Source organism: Andrena cerasifolii, chromosome 12 (genome assembly GCF_050908995.1).
Source record: "Andrena cerasifolii isolate SP2316 chromosome 12, iyAndCera1_principal, whole genome shotgun sequence".
In the NCBI taxonomy this organism is placed as follows: Eukaryota; Metazoa; Arthropoda; class Insecta; order Hymenoptera; family Andrenidae; genus Andrena; species Andrena cerasifolii.
This window is the reverse complement of record NC_135129.1, coordinates 8092979-8108688: the sequence shown is the minus strand read 5'-3', so window position 1 is coordinate 8108688 and position 15710 is coordinate 8092979. Positions and strand designations below refer to the sequence as shown.

Genomic DNA, 15710 nt, shown 5'->3' with positions numbered 1-15710 from the left:
GCGTGACGTCACGGGGTGCAAAACCCCTGCAAGTGGGTCACTCGTTGGTTTTGTCATGGCCGCGGGCTATAAACGGACACGGACCAGGGATGCCCTTCGCTGTTTCCACGCTTTCCGTGAATCGTGTTCCGGTAAGAGCGCTCCTCGCGCGCGCACACACCTGTATAGAATTGTGTACCCGCTTGGAATTTACAATTAGCTTTGAACCAGCCGGAGCCGAGTGGCGGCCAAGATAACTGAGCGGATGCGGGCCGGGGAGTTTCTTCGAGGAACAGCCGAGGGGGCTTCTTTTGCCGAGGGCATTCGATTCTCGGTAAATATAGGAATTCTATTTAGAGGGGTGCAGAATAAATCGACGAGCAGCTTAATGAAAAACGTTTATTTGAAACGTAAACTACGAGTATCGACATAGGTAATACTTATCGTTAATACAAAACACTCAGTCCTGAGAAAGTCTCTTAGTCTCGCATCCCTTTGCATTGTCACGCATTTTCACTCATTCTCGCATTCTCGACGGACCGCTGCGCACGCGCGAACACGAATTTATATAAATACCTAACGACAAGTAGCACACGCGTTCCGCCTGTTCGCCGCAAAAAAAAACGTTGCGCTATAGAGCACGTTTATTTACCATGTGCCAATTGCTTCGTGACGTATATGTATACCGCGATATCACGCGGCAAATGTTTACAAGGCACTAGAAGTTTGATCGCGCATTCGATCCGCGTATACATACACGTTACGGTTAGATTTCGTTGGCGTTTCTATTATTTTTTTTTCTCTCTCTCTTTTTCAGATAAAGAAGAACCCTCGACGACAGAATCACCTCGGCTCTCGATTCGATTGATTACCCCGTACCTGTTCTCGCGCGAGGAGATAGGGATCTGTTGCTTCCTAGACGGGCATATCTCTGTCGCGAGGAGTTGCGTCGAATGGTGATATGTTTAGAAGGTATTCTCAACGAACAAGTGACTGTAACCTATTCGAAATTCGGCCGCGACCGAAAGCTTAGGTCGCGCGAACCGGCGGCAAAGATTCAGTGATTTCCGGCAGTTGCGCCAGGTATCTTCCGCTGCCATTCGCAGGCATTATCCGATACGCGATCTCGACGCGCTTGCGCTCCTAATTGGTAATTGACTCGCATATAGGTATCGCGATACCTCTTCGCAGTGCTCGCGGTACAGATGGCGCGAGTGAAATTTTTGTCAATTTCCCTCGCTACTGTTCCACGAAATTAGGTCCATTTGTAAGAAATATGATCGCTTGGTCGTGCCCGATGTAGTTATCCTACGCTTACTCCCTCTTTCTCTCTGTTTCCAGCCTTCGTCGGAGGAGCAGAGGATTCAATGAGAATCGTCAAGCGTTAATCGTCAAGCCCTGAACTCGCTGGCGCGTAACCGAATTGCAGCACGGCTAATGTACATGCACACCTGTGCGACTACTTAGGTTCCTTCTACGTGATCTATCTGACTTACGAGCGGCCGCGGGTGCACAGTACACACCCGCAACGTTATCGTCGGTTCGCTACCTGCAGTCTCCTCGATCGCAGTTACGTCCGACGAAACCGGACGCCTGTTTTTCGTTCTCGTCGTTTAAGCTAAGTAGTTACTCGCGGTAGCTTGGTTCGCTCGGGCACGGTTGAACGAAATAGGTCGACGTACCGAACGAGTTCCAGCAACGATCCAAGAAAGACTCGCGGCGAGCTTTGGCTGTTTCTATGATACAATGTGTTCGTATACTAATCATCCATTCTTTTGGCAGGGGAATCGAGGAGCAACGAAATTAGGAGACAGCATCGTCGAGTGGAAGGCAAGTGGATCGGCAGGGGGAAGTATGGTTTCGAAGGTTGGGGACGGTTCCGGGAAGATCGAGGGGGTGAACGAAGCGCGGCTCCTCCGGTTGGACTCTGCGGAGCGAACTGGATCGAAATCGGCGCCTATCGGTAGAGGCCCACTGAGTCTTGGCAGGAGCGTGGCATCGAGAGTGGCTGCGCGACGTTCCTTGGAACCCTCTGTGTCGGTAAACCGGAGAGACCTCTGATGTAAGTGTAGGAGACCGGGCTGCGCAGGATTCTCTTGGGGCTCTTCTTCACGTGCTTGTTCTCCTTGCCTTCCCGCTTGGAGGCAATCTTCAGTGTTTGGAAGGCTCTTCGAAGTGTATCGGCGGTGAAGGACTTCTTCAGGGAGTCGCTGTCGCAGCTGCTCTGCGCGTCCGAAGGGCTCGGCGAATAAGAGAGCGTGTCCGAGGTCCGGGGGATGCCTCTGACGTCTCCGGGACTCCAGGACCGCGAGGACTTGGCTCGGACACGGTCGGAGCTTCTCTGAACGTTGGACAGGCGTTCCTGGGAGCGGGTTGGTCGACCCCGGAGCCGATCCAGATAGCAATTCGCTCTGGGGGATCTGGTAGCCCGGCATAAACGTTCACCGCTACCGCGACGCGACAGTCTCTCAGCGCTCCCGGAACTTCCGCCGCTGCTGCACCCGCTGTCTGTGCTGCACTCGTCGTCGCCGAACTCCTGCCGCGAGGACCTCACCCTGGCGGTCGAGTCGTTCCGCCGTTTGTTCTCGCTGCTCTGCCGCGATTTCTCCCGGCGACGAGCTCTGATCTCGGGATCGGTAAGCCTCAGCGTCTCCTCCATCGTAGGCACCGTTCGACGCGTGAGATGCTGGATCGGGGTCGCAGCAAACTTTTGATCACTGATGCGGACGCTATCCCTTCCTTGGTTTCTTGGGCAGCGAACGCGTCGGTATTCTCAGCTAATTCTATAACACTTCTATCGTGTTCCCAGTTTTGCGGGCTTCTCTCCCTCGTGTGCACGAGAGAATTTCCCTTCTCGTTCCTCCCTCTCGCTCTCTCTCTCTCTGCTTTCTTGTTCCCTTAGCAGCTCCTATCCACGGAACGTTAGACACATTCGCGCGGTGGTTTATTGGGAACGCACGGTCTAACAGACGTGAGCTTGTTACGAACGTTTCGCGCGTTCACGAGGGTGGACTGAGAGTCGTAGATTCGCGGTCTTCTCTTATATAGGTACTGTATCCGCTTGGCGGAGGGTACGCGCATGTCCTCTGCACCACGTGAGGGTACGAATCGTCTCCGCGAGGATGCGGTATCGCCACGAACGGGACGAACGTGTACGTAGCGTACGTAACGTGCGTATTGTAGGGGAGACCCGGGGCTGGTTGTTGCAAGGGGTAGGTTGGCTAATTGTTAATAACTTCGCACCGACCTGTGCTCTGTAGATTAAATTGTTATTTTGTTATTCAGAAAGCGATTTTTATTTTTTGTTTGAATTTCGCTACGTTATAAATACATTATAATTTACGTTCAAGTTGAACAAAATTTCAGTTTATTATTAAAATATGAAAGAAAGAAAATATTTTATAATGAAATAACTCTTGTGACATTGTGTTACTTTATTACAACTGAGATAAGTTACTAATAACATATTCTTAACTGATTGTACCTATAGTCAACTTACCCCATATTGTAAGTCAAGCATGGAAGGTGTTAGAAAAACATTAAAATACCTTAATAGTTGTCACATTGAGTCAACTTTAATCATTTAATCAGATAGCTAAGTGTATGCTCTATCAACTATACTAACCGGTTTAATGATATTTCGCCCACATAATTGATTAAAAATCAAAAACTGGCCTACCAGCCCCGGTCACCCCTACGTACGTATTCTCGCACCTTTCGACTAACTCGTGATCCACTGATCGATACGGGCTCTCCAATCACCGGCATGATTGATTTCTTTCAATCAAACATTGAAATGCTATTGTACCGGTGTGTCGGAGTACTTTGGAGACACGAACTGTTTCGCATCATCGTGACAAAGGGGAAGCAACGGATCCACTTTGCCCTCAAACATCTATCGATCGTTCCATCGTCGATAATTGAACACACAGTGGATGAAACGCGTTCCTTAAATTTAGCGATAATGCGATATGAAGCAGATGAAGAAAGCACGTGGGGTAGGGGCGGGAATGAGGACAAGAAGAGTAGGTGCCGTCTCGCGTCTCGAAGTAGGTATAGCTCGTGGAGGTCGGCGAACTCGACACGACGATCGATGCTAGGTGGGGGATGTACCGGCATCGGCACCGGCACCGACCAACCCTGATAGTGCATCGTTGCCAGTGCCAGATGCAGCCAGACAATCAATAAACTATACATACCTACGCTAAACGCTGGCAAGTGCCTACATAGAAATGAGCGACAATTTCTCCGACCAATAGGGATAGCTATGCGTAGGGGAGACCGGGGCTAGTTGATACGTTATTCTGTTTTCAATTTTTTTTCATTTTTATTTGAATTCTTCCTCTTTAATAACTAGTAAGCGAAAACTTGAGAAAATACATACAAAATGAATGAAAAAATGTTATTTGGACGAAGGCAAAGTGTAGCAATTTACCCCACTGCGGGGCTAGTTGATACGTTTCCTGTTTTGAATTTTTTTCATTTTTATTTCAATTAATTACTTAATAACAAATATGCCAAAATATACTTTGGTCCTTCCTCTTTTATAAATAGTAAGCGAAAACTTGAGAAAATACATACAAGATGAATGAAAAAATGTTATTTGGACGATCAATTTGGATGTACCAAGACCATTTACTTTTTCTTTGTTAAAAAAGAAAACAGTTAAAAAAGTATTGTTAACGTCAAGGTACACACTCGTACGCTGGATCGTAGGAAAGAATTAAACAATAATCTTCACATATCTCGCTGAAATGTAGCTACATATATACGGTGTCGAGATAATTCGTCTGTATCAATCTACCCCTCCATCAACTAGCCTCGGTCTCCCCTACATACCGTAGTTTGGTTGCTGCACGCGTTAGACAACGGATAAGAAGCGGATAAACAGATCGGCGAAGAGGCGATCGATCCGTGAGCGATTCTACCACAACTACGGCGATCGGCCGTAGCTTTTCATTCGTTAGCGTGCGTGTCATGTTGGACATTTAACGCGAATCGCGCAGAACGATAACGGGATGTGAACACGAACGGAAACTGCCCCTCCCCTTTCCATCCCTCTTCGCAAGGACACTGCATTTACCTTTACGTAACTACTTGGTATTGTTGTCATCTGTTGTGTAATTGTGATAGCTCGCCATTAGTAAGAACAAAAGGTATCGCAGTGTGCTCCGCGCGACTGTGAGCGCTCACACCTCGCACCACCCTCGAGCCTTTTATCGATGCAATTAACACGTCTTTGTTCCACGTACGCGCAGCTACCTAACCCAGAGCTATGCCGTGCACTCCGTCAATGGTAGGTTTTAGTTTTATTTTATTTTTATTGATAAACGGGGATGGCTCCCCATTAGTGTACGTAATTGGTATTACAGTTCAGACGGACAAATCACAAGTTTTGCTAGTTTCTATGAACCGAGTTTCTAAAGCAACTTGTGTTAACAGCGAATTAGTCTGTAAATAATTAAATAAAAATTAAAACAGACATGAAAAAATATAAATGCAATAAAAAGTAAGAAATAATATCTTCCCTTATTTAATCTACGACTCTCGTATGTTTTAATTCGGCGCCTTATCGTTTGCACTGTGTAAATCTGGCGCCGACTTAAAAAATAGGAGAGTCGTAGAGTAAATAAGGGAAAAAATTATTTTTTACTTTTTTCAAGTCGGTTTTAATTTTATTTTAAATTTTTTATTTTTAACTTTTTAGTTTTATGTATATTCACACAACATGCTGAGGAGATATGCGCGTACGTACATAAAGTAATAATAATTAGGTGACAGTAGTCTTTATTATTAACCAGCACTGGCGAAATATTGGGGCAATATTGATGCAGTATGGGTGGGACTACCGGGGAATCGTCCTCTTTCGAATAAGAAAATGATTATCAAAATCGGTCCCTATGCTGAGGAGTTGTGCGGGGACAAACATATAAAAATAATAAAAAAATACATACGTGTCGGATCTATAACTTCCTCCTTTCTAAAGTCGATTAAAAAGGAGAAGCAAGTCTGCCTCAGCTTTCCTAAACTCAAGGGATCACAGATTCAACTGATTTCGGATTGGTATATAATCGTGGTCTGTAACACTTTGACCTACCCTGTATCCAGCAAACCTAAGGAAACCATGCTGCACCCTCTCAGTGGGTCGTTCATATTTTAATTGATAAAGCGACCAAATAACGGATGCATATTCCAGGTGAGGTCTGACTAGGGCGCAGCACAATAATTTAAAAGTTCGGGGATTAGTAAAGCCGATTGTGCATCGTTTAATAAACCCTAGATTTCTATACGCATCCCACGCGTGTAGGTGGGTGCTTGTAAACACCTAGCGTAAGAATATGTGGTTGAGTTCCATGTGGCGCCCCAGTACAGAGCAAGGAGAGAGCTCGGCGCTCGACTAGTTGCTCGCAACTAGGCGCTGAAAAAGGCTCCTTGTGCAGCCCTAGGATAGTTGGATACCTACCTGTAAAGCCGAGAATCCACCGGGAAGCTAAACTATGCTATGCGATGCTATGCTATGCCATGCTACGTTTTAAAAAAATTAGCTTCAATACATTTCTTTGGACCGTTTCCACCAACGGCTAAGCTAAAGCCGGGAATCCACTTGGAAGCTAAGCTATGCTATGCTATGTTATGCTATGCTATGTTATGCTATGCTATGTTATGCTATGCTATGCTATGCTATGCTATGCTATACTATGCTATGCTATGCTATGCTATGCTATGCTATGCTATGCTATGTTATGCTATGCTATGTTATGCTATGCTATGTTATGCTATGCTATGTTATGTTATGTTATGCTATGCTATGTTATGCTATGCTATGCTATACTATGCGATACTATGTTTTAAGCTGGGACTCCACCAGGAAGCTAAACTATGCTATGTGATGCTATTCTATGCTATGCGATGCTATGCTTTGCTATGCTATGCTATGCTATGCTATGCTATGCTAAGCTATGCTATGCTATGCTATGCTATGCTATGCTATGCTATGCTATGCTATGCTATGCTATGCTATGCTATGCTATGCTATGCTATGCTATGCTATGCTATGCTATGCTATGCTATGCTATGCTATGCTATGCTATGCTATGCTATGCTATGCTATGCTATGTTATGCTATGCTATGTTATGCTATGCTATGTTATGCTATGCTATGTTATGTTATGCTATGCTATGCTATGTTATGCTATGCTATGTTATGCTATGCTATGCTATACTATGCGATACTATGTTTTAAGCTGGGACTCCACCAGGAAGCTAAACTATGCTATGTGATGCTATTCTATGCTATGCGATGCTATGCTTTGCTATGCTATGCTATGCTATGCTATGCTATGCTAAGCTATGCTATGCTATGCTATGCTATGCTATGCTATGCTATGCTATGCTATGCTATGCTAAGCTATGCTATGCTATGCTATGCTATGCTATGCTATGCTATGCTATGCTATGCTATGCTATGCTATGCTATGCTATGCTATGCTATGCTATGCTATGCTATGCTGTGCCATGCCATGCTACCTTTTAAAAAAAATTAGCTTCAATATATTCTTATGGAACCGTTTCCACCAAAAGCTAAGCTAAAACATCGCATCGCAAGACCTTTCCGACTCCCTTCCCACGGCAACTATACAGGCTATAAACTATTGCCACGGTCAAGTCTGAATATACAATATGACAAATTCACAATTGCACGCGTGTAAAATTGTAAATGCACCTAGCTATGCACACATGCGCGGATGCACGTACATATGTGCACGGTACATAGGTATTTGTATGACATAAGTGGGTGGACAGCGATTATTCGGAGCGTGGTTACGCCTACGCCGACGCTCATATAATTGGATTGATAAAGTAACGACAAATCGCGTAATCAGCACACCGCGATAGATGCCTACTCATTAACGAGCAAGTAAACAACCGCGCTGGTACGTTAGAGAGGGGAAATCAAGCGAGGATCGGGGGGAAAGAGAGACACGTTTGCTTTCAAGCGGTTTTATTCACATCGAGTCTAAGAGTACAAAACACTGAACGGAGAATCGAAGGTAAACGAAGGATGCGTAATTACTGATTGTGGGTGATTAGAAAAGGAGTGGATCGGGTGGTTGATCGATCGGTCGGTCGGGTTCGTCCATAATCCATATCGGTGATTAGTAACCGAAATTCTTATAGATCAGGGGTGGTATGTAGCCGGCGATCGGTAGCGGTGCCGGGTAACTCGTGTAGATGATCGGAGTGGCGATGTTAGGTAGAAGAGCCGGGTTCAGCGGAGTCACCAACGGGCTGATCAAGCCGCTTGGCGCCGGTGCTGGAGCTGGAGCTGGGGCTGGAGCCGGCGCTGGTGCTGGGGCGGCGATCGCCACCGCCAATAATCCCGCAAACAATACCTACATTCACAGGTGAAGCGTTAGCTGTTATTCATTACTACTTAAATCTAGTTGAGCTGAAAGTAGCTAGACCCAGCCGTTAATTGTTTGCAGTTTACACTCACCGTCTTGAACATGTCGGCCACGTGGAATGAACGGTTCTGTGGATGGATGAGTAGATGCGCTAGGGGCAGCTGGAAACGATCATACTCGAAATCGCGAGGAATCGCTGTTTATATAGGCGAAACCGCCACAAAGATTCTCATCTTCTGCATCCCCCTTCCCTACACTCGGCTCGCAATCGCTCTTTTTAGCCGTTTTCCTCGTACCGCGAAGGGCAACAGCCGGTCTTCGAAGCAGTCCGCGAACGAGTTACTCGCGGCCTTCTTGCTGGCCGTTGTACTTTTTCCACCGGCCGGCCAATCAACGTCTCCCTTCGGGACTCTCGCAGAAGTTTTTGCCGTCCATCGGCCAACTGCGTGCCATTGAATCCTGGATTTCTTCAAGGTTGCGAGATCAGGCGTGGTCCAATGATCCTTGCAATTTCCACTTTTCTCAAGCTTGCGCCCGGACCACTTTTTTCCTTAAAGCGCAAACAGGTTTCCCCGTTCCATCGGCCACCGAGAGACGAGACGACGTTGCCCTTTGTCCGTTGCTGAAAGTGTTGACTGGGGGCTAATTCTCGCCCACGCACCAGCAGATTTACGATCGTCAGGTCGCGCTTCCTTGAGGTAGGATTTCCTAGACGCGATTCGCCGCGGCGGCCTAGTTCTAAGCACCGCTCTTATGGAGATGCATGCATCTGTTCTCCTAGACGCGTTCTCCGACCGCTGTGCCAGTGCGTCTGCCTCGGCAGCTACCTAGGCTACTCGAGATGCAACGCAATGCGACGAGTGTCTGTTCTCCGCCACTATCGCGGAATCTCCTAGCGGGCGGCCGAAAGCTTGACTCCTCCAAACAGAGCGGCGACCCCCGCTCGATCCATCGACACAGTGCGACAGAATCCCGAGAAATAGGGATACTAAATAGTCGAAATCCAAAAGTTATGGGATCATGTTTTTCTTTATATATTTCTTGTAAACTTGTAATATGAGCTCCTGGGTGAACAAATGTGAACTAATCGTGGACAATAATAAACCACTTAAAAAGAAGTGGGGATGTTCATAGTTCGTGGGTGTGCTGATGACGAATTTTCTTAATTTCGTCGGAACTTTTTTTTGAAGGGTGGACAAACGAAAATTTTGGATGGACAAACGTGGAAAGATCGTGGGCAATCATTTCCCGCTGACAAATCATTAAAAAGTGTTCACGGTGGGTGCTGGTGAATTTTTTTTATTTCTTTATAACTTTTTTTTTAAGGGTGGACGAACCAAAATTTTTGTCGAACAAACGTGGACAAACGATGGACAAACGAATGCCATCGATTTTTTTCAAAAGAACCCCGCGGAACCTCACTGAGTGTTTATGGCTTTTGACGCTCGAAGCGGTTGGACATCATTATAATACCCAGGAGGAAGTGATAAATCCTCAAGTTCCACATTTCTCATCAGATCTTTGCAGAAACGGCGGCAATCGATTCCTTGTGCTCCTCCGATGAAGAAAACACCAAGAACGACGCAATTCGGACCATAATGAAGAAGATAATACAAAAAATTGATTTCCATCATTTCAAACTGACTTCGTTAAAAATAGTCCGATTTGCATGATATTTGGTATGATTTTCATTGGAAAAACGTAAGGAAGCCATCGGTGTCACTTCCATATCGATACGATAACGAATAAACAATTTTGTTTTTCTGAAACAGGTAGGTATGCCGACTGTTTCAAGTGCTCGAGCCGAACAGAGTCCCTTAAGGTCTGCGCACACATATTCGTTCCGTGTCAGATCCGTATCCGTCGAGCCAGTGTTAAGAAGAAGAGACCCTCCACGCCCCTCTTCTTCTTACCACTGGCACGAAACGGAAATGTGTGCGCAGACCTTAAAGGCTCCCCCAAACCAACGCGAATATCCGCTCCGCGCCGCGGATCAGATAAGACAGCAATTTCTTATCCGTAGCGGCTTATGGGCAGTGTTATCTGATCCGCGGCGGATCCGCTCCGCGCGGCGAAATTCGCGTTGGTTTGGGGGAGCCTTAACGCGGTACCCGAGGTCTGCTCGCCGCGGCGGCTCGCGTCTAGGAGATCCTACCTTTAGCCGGCGGACAAATCCTCGAGAAGAAGTGGCATCCGCGCGTCAATGGGATATCTCTCTGCGGTTCATAATCCAGGAATACATATCTGCATAATCGAGGATCTGTCTGTGTATATACACAGGTACTTATTCTATATTGTATAACGAGCGAAATACCTTCGTAGTAGAAATAAGAGAACTTGAACTTGGGGGAAAAAGGTGAACGCCTTGCCTTGAAGTTGTTTTAGCCTTTTGCGCTTGGAGAGGAGAGGAAAGGAGGGAGACGTAGAGTCAGAGAAGGGATTCGGATTCGAATGACTCGATCCCGCGAGTGAGGGACGGGGAGAATTAAGCAGCCGGAAAGTTGGAGATTGAACTGCCTACGCGTTGAATATGTAGAGTATAACATAGGAGGCATTAGACAGTGAGGAGAGGGAGAGCTCGGCGAGAAGCAGACGAGAAAGTTAGTTGAAGTTAAACAATTAAGCCGCCCCGTGTGGGAAGCGAAAAGGTGCGCGTAATCGAAGCGGATGGACCGACGCGGGTTACTGGATTGTAACCTTGTTACGCGTTTCGACCGGATAAGCACATAGCCGGGGGAGTTATACAATTACTCGGCATGGGTGGTTATGCAATTACACGATCCTCATGCAAGTGTCCGCCCTGTGTCATGTACTTTCGATCAAGGTCATCGAAATCGATCCGCGCGCGGGGGGAAGTGCGATCGGACCTGCGAAAGGCGATCCCGAATCGAAAACGTCCGCGCTCCCGCCAGCGAGGGGTCAGCGGGCGCGAGTAGGTACTTGCGCGAGAACGCGGCGCTGGCTCGCGCGTAGCATGGCAATGCGAGGGCGACAAACGAAATCGATACGGAGGTGATTATACAGAGGAGGTCGTGGCTTTCGCAAGTGGCGTTCCGACTTTTTCGTAAGCCACGCGCAACACCGCCTGGACATCGGTATAAAACCTGGACGCTCCGACGTCTCTGCACTCGTCGCTCGACAGCTGAATCGATAGCAAGTACCTGCAAGATGATCAAGTTAACGGTAAGTGGGGCTGCGCAAGCTAAGCTTCCTCGCGCTTCGCTACCACCTCCCCTCCATTTCTCCCAATTTTTGAACTTGCCTGATACCTGTACGTTTAACCGAACCAACGTTCTATTCATTTGCAGTGCGTCGTCCTCGCAATGGCAGCAGTCGCGTCTGCCGGCCTGCTGCCGGCCGCCCCCTTAATCGCTGCACCCGCTGCGGTGGCCGCGCTTCCAGCACCCATCGTAACCGCCAGGAGCAGCCAAGTTGTCGCTAGGAACTATAACACATTGGCCGCCCTGCCAGCCGCACCAGGCATAGCTCTTGCCGCTGCACCCGCACCGTTCGGGGCTGCTCTACCGCCGTTCGCAGCCGCGCCGTACACCCTCGCCGCTGCAGCCGCACCGCTGCCATACGCTCCTCTGACATATGCCGCTCCGTTCGCGTTACACTGAACATGTACGCGTCCTAGAATGTTAGGACACATTGTCTCCGTTACTCAATAAAATTACAAATCCAAGCAGAAACAAACGATCTTACACCCTCCTTTTTTTTAAACGATTTTATGCAGCTTCGAGCCTCTGTATGTATGGTTCAAATCTGGCAACTCAAATTTAACCGACTGTACAATTGTCTTGGAACTTTGCAGCCGTGCGGAGTTTGGATGACAATAGAATGTTTAAAGAATAATAACCCCGACCGGGGTGAAGAAATTAACCATCGGTATATGTAACGCATAGCTACAAATTCAAAGGACGTAAAGCCACTCGCGTTCTTTACGAAAATGGCAAAAAGACGCTGCGTTCGGGACGCTAGTCGCATCGCTATTATCGAAAATATTAGTACCTACACGATTTATGGAGAAGTGATTCGGAACGTATGTGCGAAGGGTAAAAATAAAGCTTTGCAGGTGTTCGTAGTATATCACCATCGAAATTGTAGTATAAAAAAATAATTAGTTTTTAGTGACTTTACCACTGTAGCGTTTAAACAAACTGTTGAACTACAGTGACGGACGAAAGAAAGTTTACAGCTTTTAAAATCGCATAACTTTTTTAGAATTGGCCCGAAAGACATGAGTTTTTTTTAGAAGTTAGACGGATTAGTTTGCTAAGTGCCGTGTTTCGTCGTTTTGAAAAAATTCAATTGGTCAGAATAGCAAAAAAAAATTAGTGAATGCCATTCTTTAAACTTTGTTTTGTGAGCATGTAATGAAAAATTAAGAAGTAACGCTTTGTATACGTGCTTAAAATTTCATAAAAATCGGTTAACGTTGCTCTGAGCTATAAACGCTTAAAGATCGCAGTATAAGGTCGAAAATCGCGAAATTCACGAAATCAGCGATTTTTGTTTCGTGTCTTTTGGACCAACTCCGAAAAAGTCATGCGATTTTAAAAGTCGTAAACTTTCTTTCGTCCGCCACTGTATATGTACACAACAATAAAAGATATTTGCAAAGAAGCCTGAGCTTTGAAATGTAAATCCACAGACAATAAAAAGTAGGAAATAAAAAAATATAAAAAGAAAAATATTTATGTTAAACGATTTTATTAAAAATGCACTAAAAACTAATAAAATAAACCTTTTCTTGTACTACAATTTCCATGGTGTCTTACGCTTTAATACTTTATTTACACTTGAAATTTAAAGTGTAAATCAAATATTTCAAGTGTAAATAAAGTATTTAAAGTGTAAAAAACCCCATGGAAATTGTAATACAAGAAAAGATTTATTTTATTAGTTTTCAGTGCATTTTTAATAAAATCGTAGTATAATATAAAGGATAAGACTTTCAGAATCAATAAAAAAAAAACAATTTTTTGAAGCTGAAATAATCCACTAACCCCTTAACATCTCACCAAGATAACTCTGAGAAAAACCTATTAGATCGAAAGGAAAACGTTTGAATAACAGCGACACGAGCGATTGCGATACGATTTTTCCGCGGTCGAAAATTCGGATAAAGTATAAAAAGGGAAAGTACCTGTAAAGTCTCGTTGACGGGCCGGGTAAGGAACTATAAGAACGAGGGGCAAAAGACAGGACGCGATCGTCGCTGCACCGAAGGAATTCCGCTCACGCTCGACGAACGATCTTCGAAACTTACGGTGTCGACATGATCGTCTCTGTAAAACCTATGCCCGCGTTTCGTATTTAGAACGTGTACAGGCCGCACCTAAACGCGCACACTGCGCGGCATTACCATGATCAGCACGATGAGTCCCCTCCCTTCGCAGGGTTCTAACGATAAGCAAGACCTCGTGGTGCACGCTGCTCTCTTTAGTTAAAACCTCCTATCTAACATTTTCAAACAACCGAGAAAACTGAAGTTTTACCATTTAATTTGTACCGTCCTTATTTTCCTTCATTCAAATTAAAACATGTTTATGTATTATTAACGCACCAATTAATCAATTGTTTTAGATAGGATATTATAACCACTTGAAAAGAAGTTAAGTTAAATACATTAGACTGTTTATAAATCTTCGCGCAGCACGTAGAATTTTCTAACTTTACTTAAAATGTAATAGACGCGTGGAACTTCAAATATTTCAACATATCTCAAAAAATGAAAGAACGCTAGATAGGAGAGTTTAACTAAGGAGGGCAGCACGGTGGTTCCAACAATAAATAAAATTAAAAAAAAAACAAAAGAAAATAGACCGAACCGGTGCGCCGATAACATTTACTTTTAAGCTTTATAAATAAAGTCCGCTTCCTCCCTCAGCCCCCTTTTCAACCACTCGCGTCGTAATGCAACAGTTACAGCACGCCTCCGTTTATGCCGGCGGCTAATCCAATTATAAATACACCTTCATTATTATTTGTTGATGTGCATCAGCAGCTTGCTAATAACTACCGATAAGGATTTTCATCTCGTGCGTACCTTGAGGAGGCAAGGGTGGCGATCTAACCGCAGCGGAGCTTAGCGCGCAACAATATACGCTGGCATGTACGCACCTACCCTTGAGTCTCGACAGAAAGAAAAAGCACAGGCGGTTAGCGATGAAAGTAGCCATCGCAGGACTGGCCGAAAGCGTATGGATATACTTATATTACACAAGCAATCCTGTATGCAGAAGCACGTTTCGGACCCGGCGCGGTGTTGCGATCCACCTCGGTAGTGGGAGTACGTTACCCGATCGAAAGCAGCTATAAAAGAGCCGTGGCTAATCGTGATGGTAGCACAGTGTTCAGCAGCGACTCCCTCGAAACAGTCTCTAGAGAAAAGGAAGCAGTTGCGAGTAAAATGGTTAGCATGAAGTTCTTGGTAAGTCGATCGAAAGTCCACTGTAGTCTGTGGGACTTAAATATGGATTTGCGGTTCAGAAACATATGTGTTTCGAGTAGAATTTTGACGTTTCTGTTGTTTCTCGCAGGTACTTTTCGCCGGCTTGATCGCCGTCTGCTCAGCTGGTTTGATACCAGCGGCAGTCCCAGCAGCAATCGCAGCACCGATTCCAGCGGCTCTGACGGTCGGAACTTATGCCACCAGCTACAACGCGCACGCGGTTAATCACGCGTTCGCCGCGCCGTACATCGCCAGCCCCGTGGTCGCTCACGCCGTCGCTACCCCCTTCGTTCATCCGGGCCTCCACGGCGCGGCACTTGTAGCTGGCAGACGCTGATACCTCTGCACTTTAATCGAGTTGCGCCCACCGTACTTACGTAGTGCACCACTGGACAATCGAGCATCGATCCGCCTTTGAAGCGGTCATCTAAAGCCTCCTCTCGTTTACTTCTTGCAATTAGCCACTCGATGTTCGCAATGTGTTCGGTTTCCACTATAGACCAAAATAAAAGATTACCATTCGTCTAGAAGATTCTCTAGTTACGCTTATGTAAATTATATTCCCCTCCACCGTATCTCCACGATCCTTATTACTTTGTTGCGATTGCACCACAGAAAATAGGTGCTTTTTTAGAATTCGTACAAACGACAAGGGTTCCTTTTTTAGAAGGTAGAAGGATTAGTTTGATAAGTGGCGTGTTTCGTCGTTTTGAAAAAAAAAATATAATTGTGGGAATAGCAAAAAAAGAAAAATAGTTAATGTAGATTTTTTAATTTTTTTTCTGAGCCTGTAATGAGAATTCAAAAAACCCGTTTGCAGATTGAAGTTGCGCACGTGCTTAAAATTTCATCGAAGATGGTTAACGTTG

General features: G+C 45.6%; 4 protein-coding genes across 4 annotated transcripts; 2 read left to right on the top strand and 2 right to left on the bottom strand.

Annotated features, from left to right (window-relative positions):
• Positions 1 to 370: 370 nt before the first annotated feature.
• LOC143375065 (uncharacterized) lies at positions 371 to 3099 on the bottom strand. Its single transcript, XM_076823804.1, has one exon. It carries the CDS (start codon positions 2636 to 2638, stop codon positions 1937 to 1939), a length of 702 nt encoding a protein of 233 aa, XP_076679919.1. The 5' UTR covers positions 2639 to 3099; the 3' UTR covers positions 371 to 1936.
• Positions 3100 to 7851: 4752 nt separating this feature from the next.
• LOC143375226 (uncharacterized) lies at positions 7852 to 9648 on the bottom strand. The gene is made up of 2 exons (XM_076824137.1): positions 8477 to 9648; positions 7852 to 8372 (listed from the first exon to the last, which is right to left on the bottom strand). The coding sequence occupies exons 1-2, from the start codon at positions 8486 to 8488 to the stop codon at positions 8136 to 8138; spliced, it is 249 nt and encodes an 82-aa protein (XP_076680252.1). The 5' UTR covers positions 8489 to 9648; the 3' UTR covers positions 7852 to 8135.
• On the top strand, positions 9640 to 12080 carry LOC143375225 (uncharacterized). Its single transcript, XM_076824135.1, has 2 exons — positions 9640 to 11567; positions 11693 to 12080. The coding sequence occupies exons 1-2, from the start codon at positions 11553 to 11555 to the stop codon at positions 12002 to 12004; spliced, it is 327 nt and encodes a 108-aa protein (XP_076680250.1). The 5' UTR covers positions 9640 to 11552; the 3' UTR covers positions 12005 to 12080.
• A 2667-nt stretch (positions 12081 to 14747) lies between these two features.
• Positions 14748 to 15449, top strand: LOC143375254 (uncharacterized). Its single transcript, XM_076824182.1, has 2 exons — positions 14748 to 14820; positions 14930 to 15449. The coding sequence occupies exons 1-2, from the start codon at positions 14800 to 14802 to the stop codon at positions 15176 to 15178; spliced, it is 270 nt and encodes an 89-aa protein (XP_076680297.1). The 5' UTR covers positions 14748 to 14799; the 3' UTR covers positions 15179 to 15449.
• Positions 15450 to 15710: the final 261 nt, after the last annotated feature.

Coding starts and splice junctions, on each gene's coding strand:
- LOC143375065 (XM_076823804.1), bottom strand. CDS start 2,638: ATGGAGGAGACGCTGAGGCTTACCGATCCCGAGATCAGAGCTCGTCGC.
- LOC143375254 (XM_076824182.1), top strand. CDS start 14,800: ATGGTTAGCATGAAGTTCTTG. Junction 14,821..14,929: donor TGGTTAGCATGAAGTTCTTG/GTAAGTCGATCG, acceptor TGTTTCTCGCAG/GTACTTTTCGCCGGCTTGAT.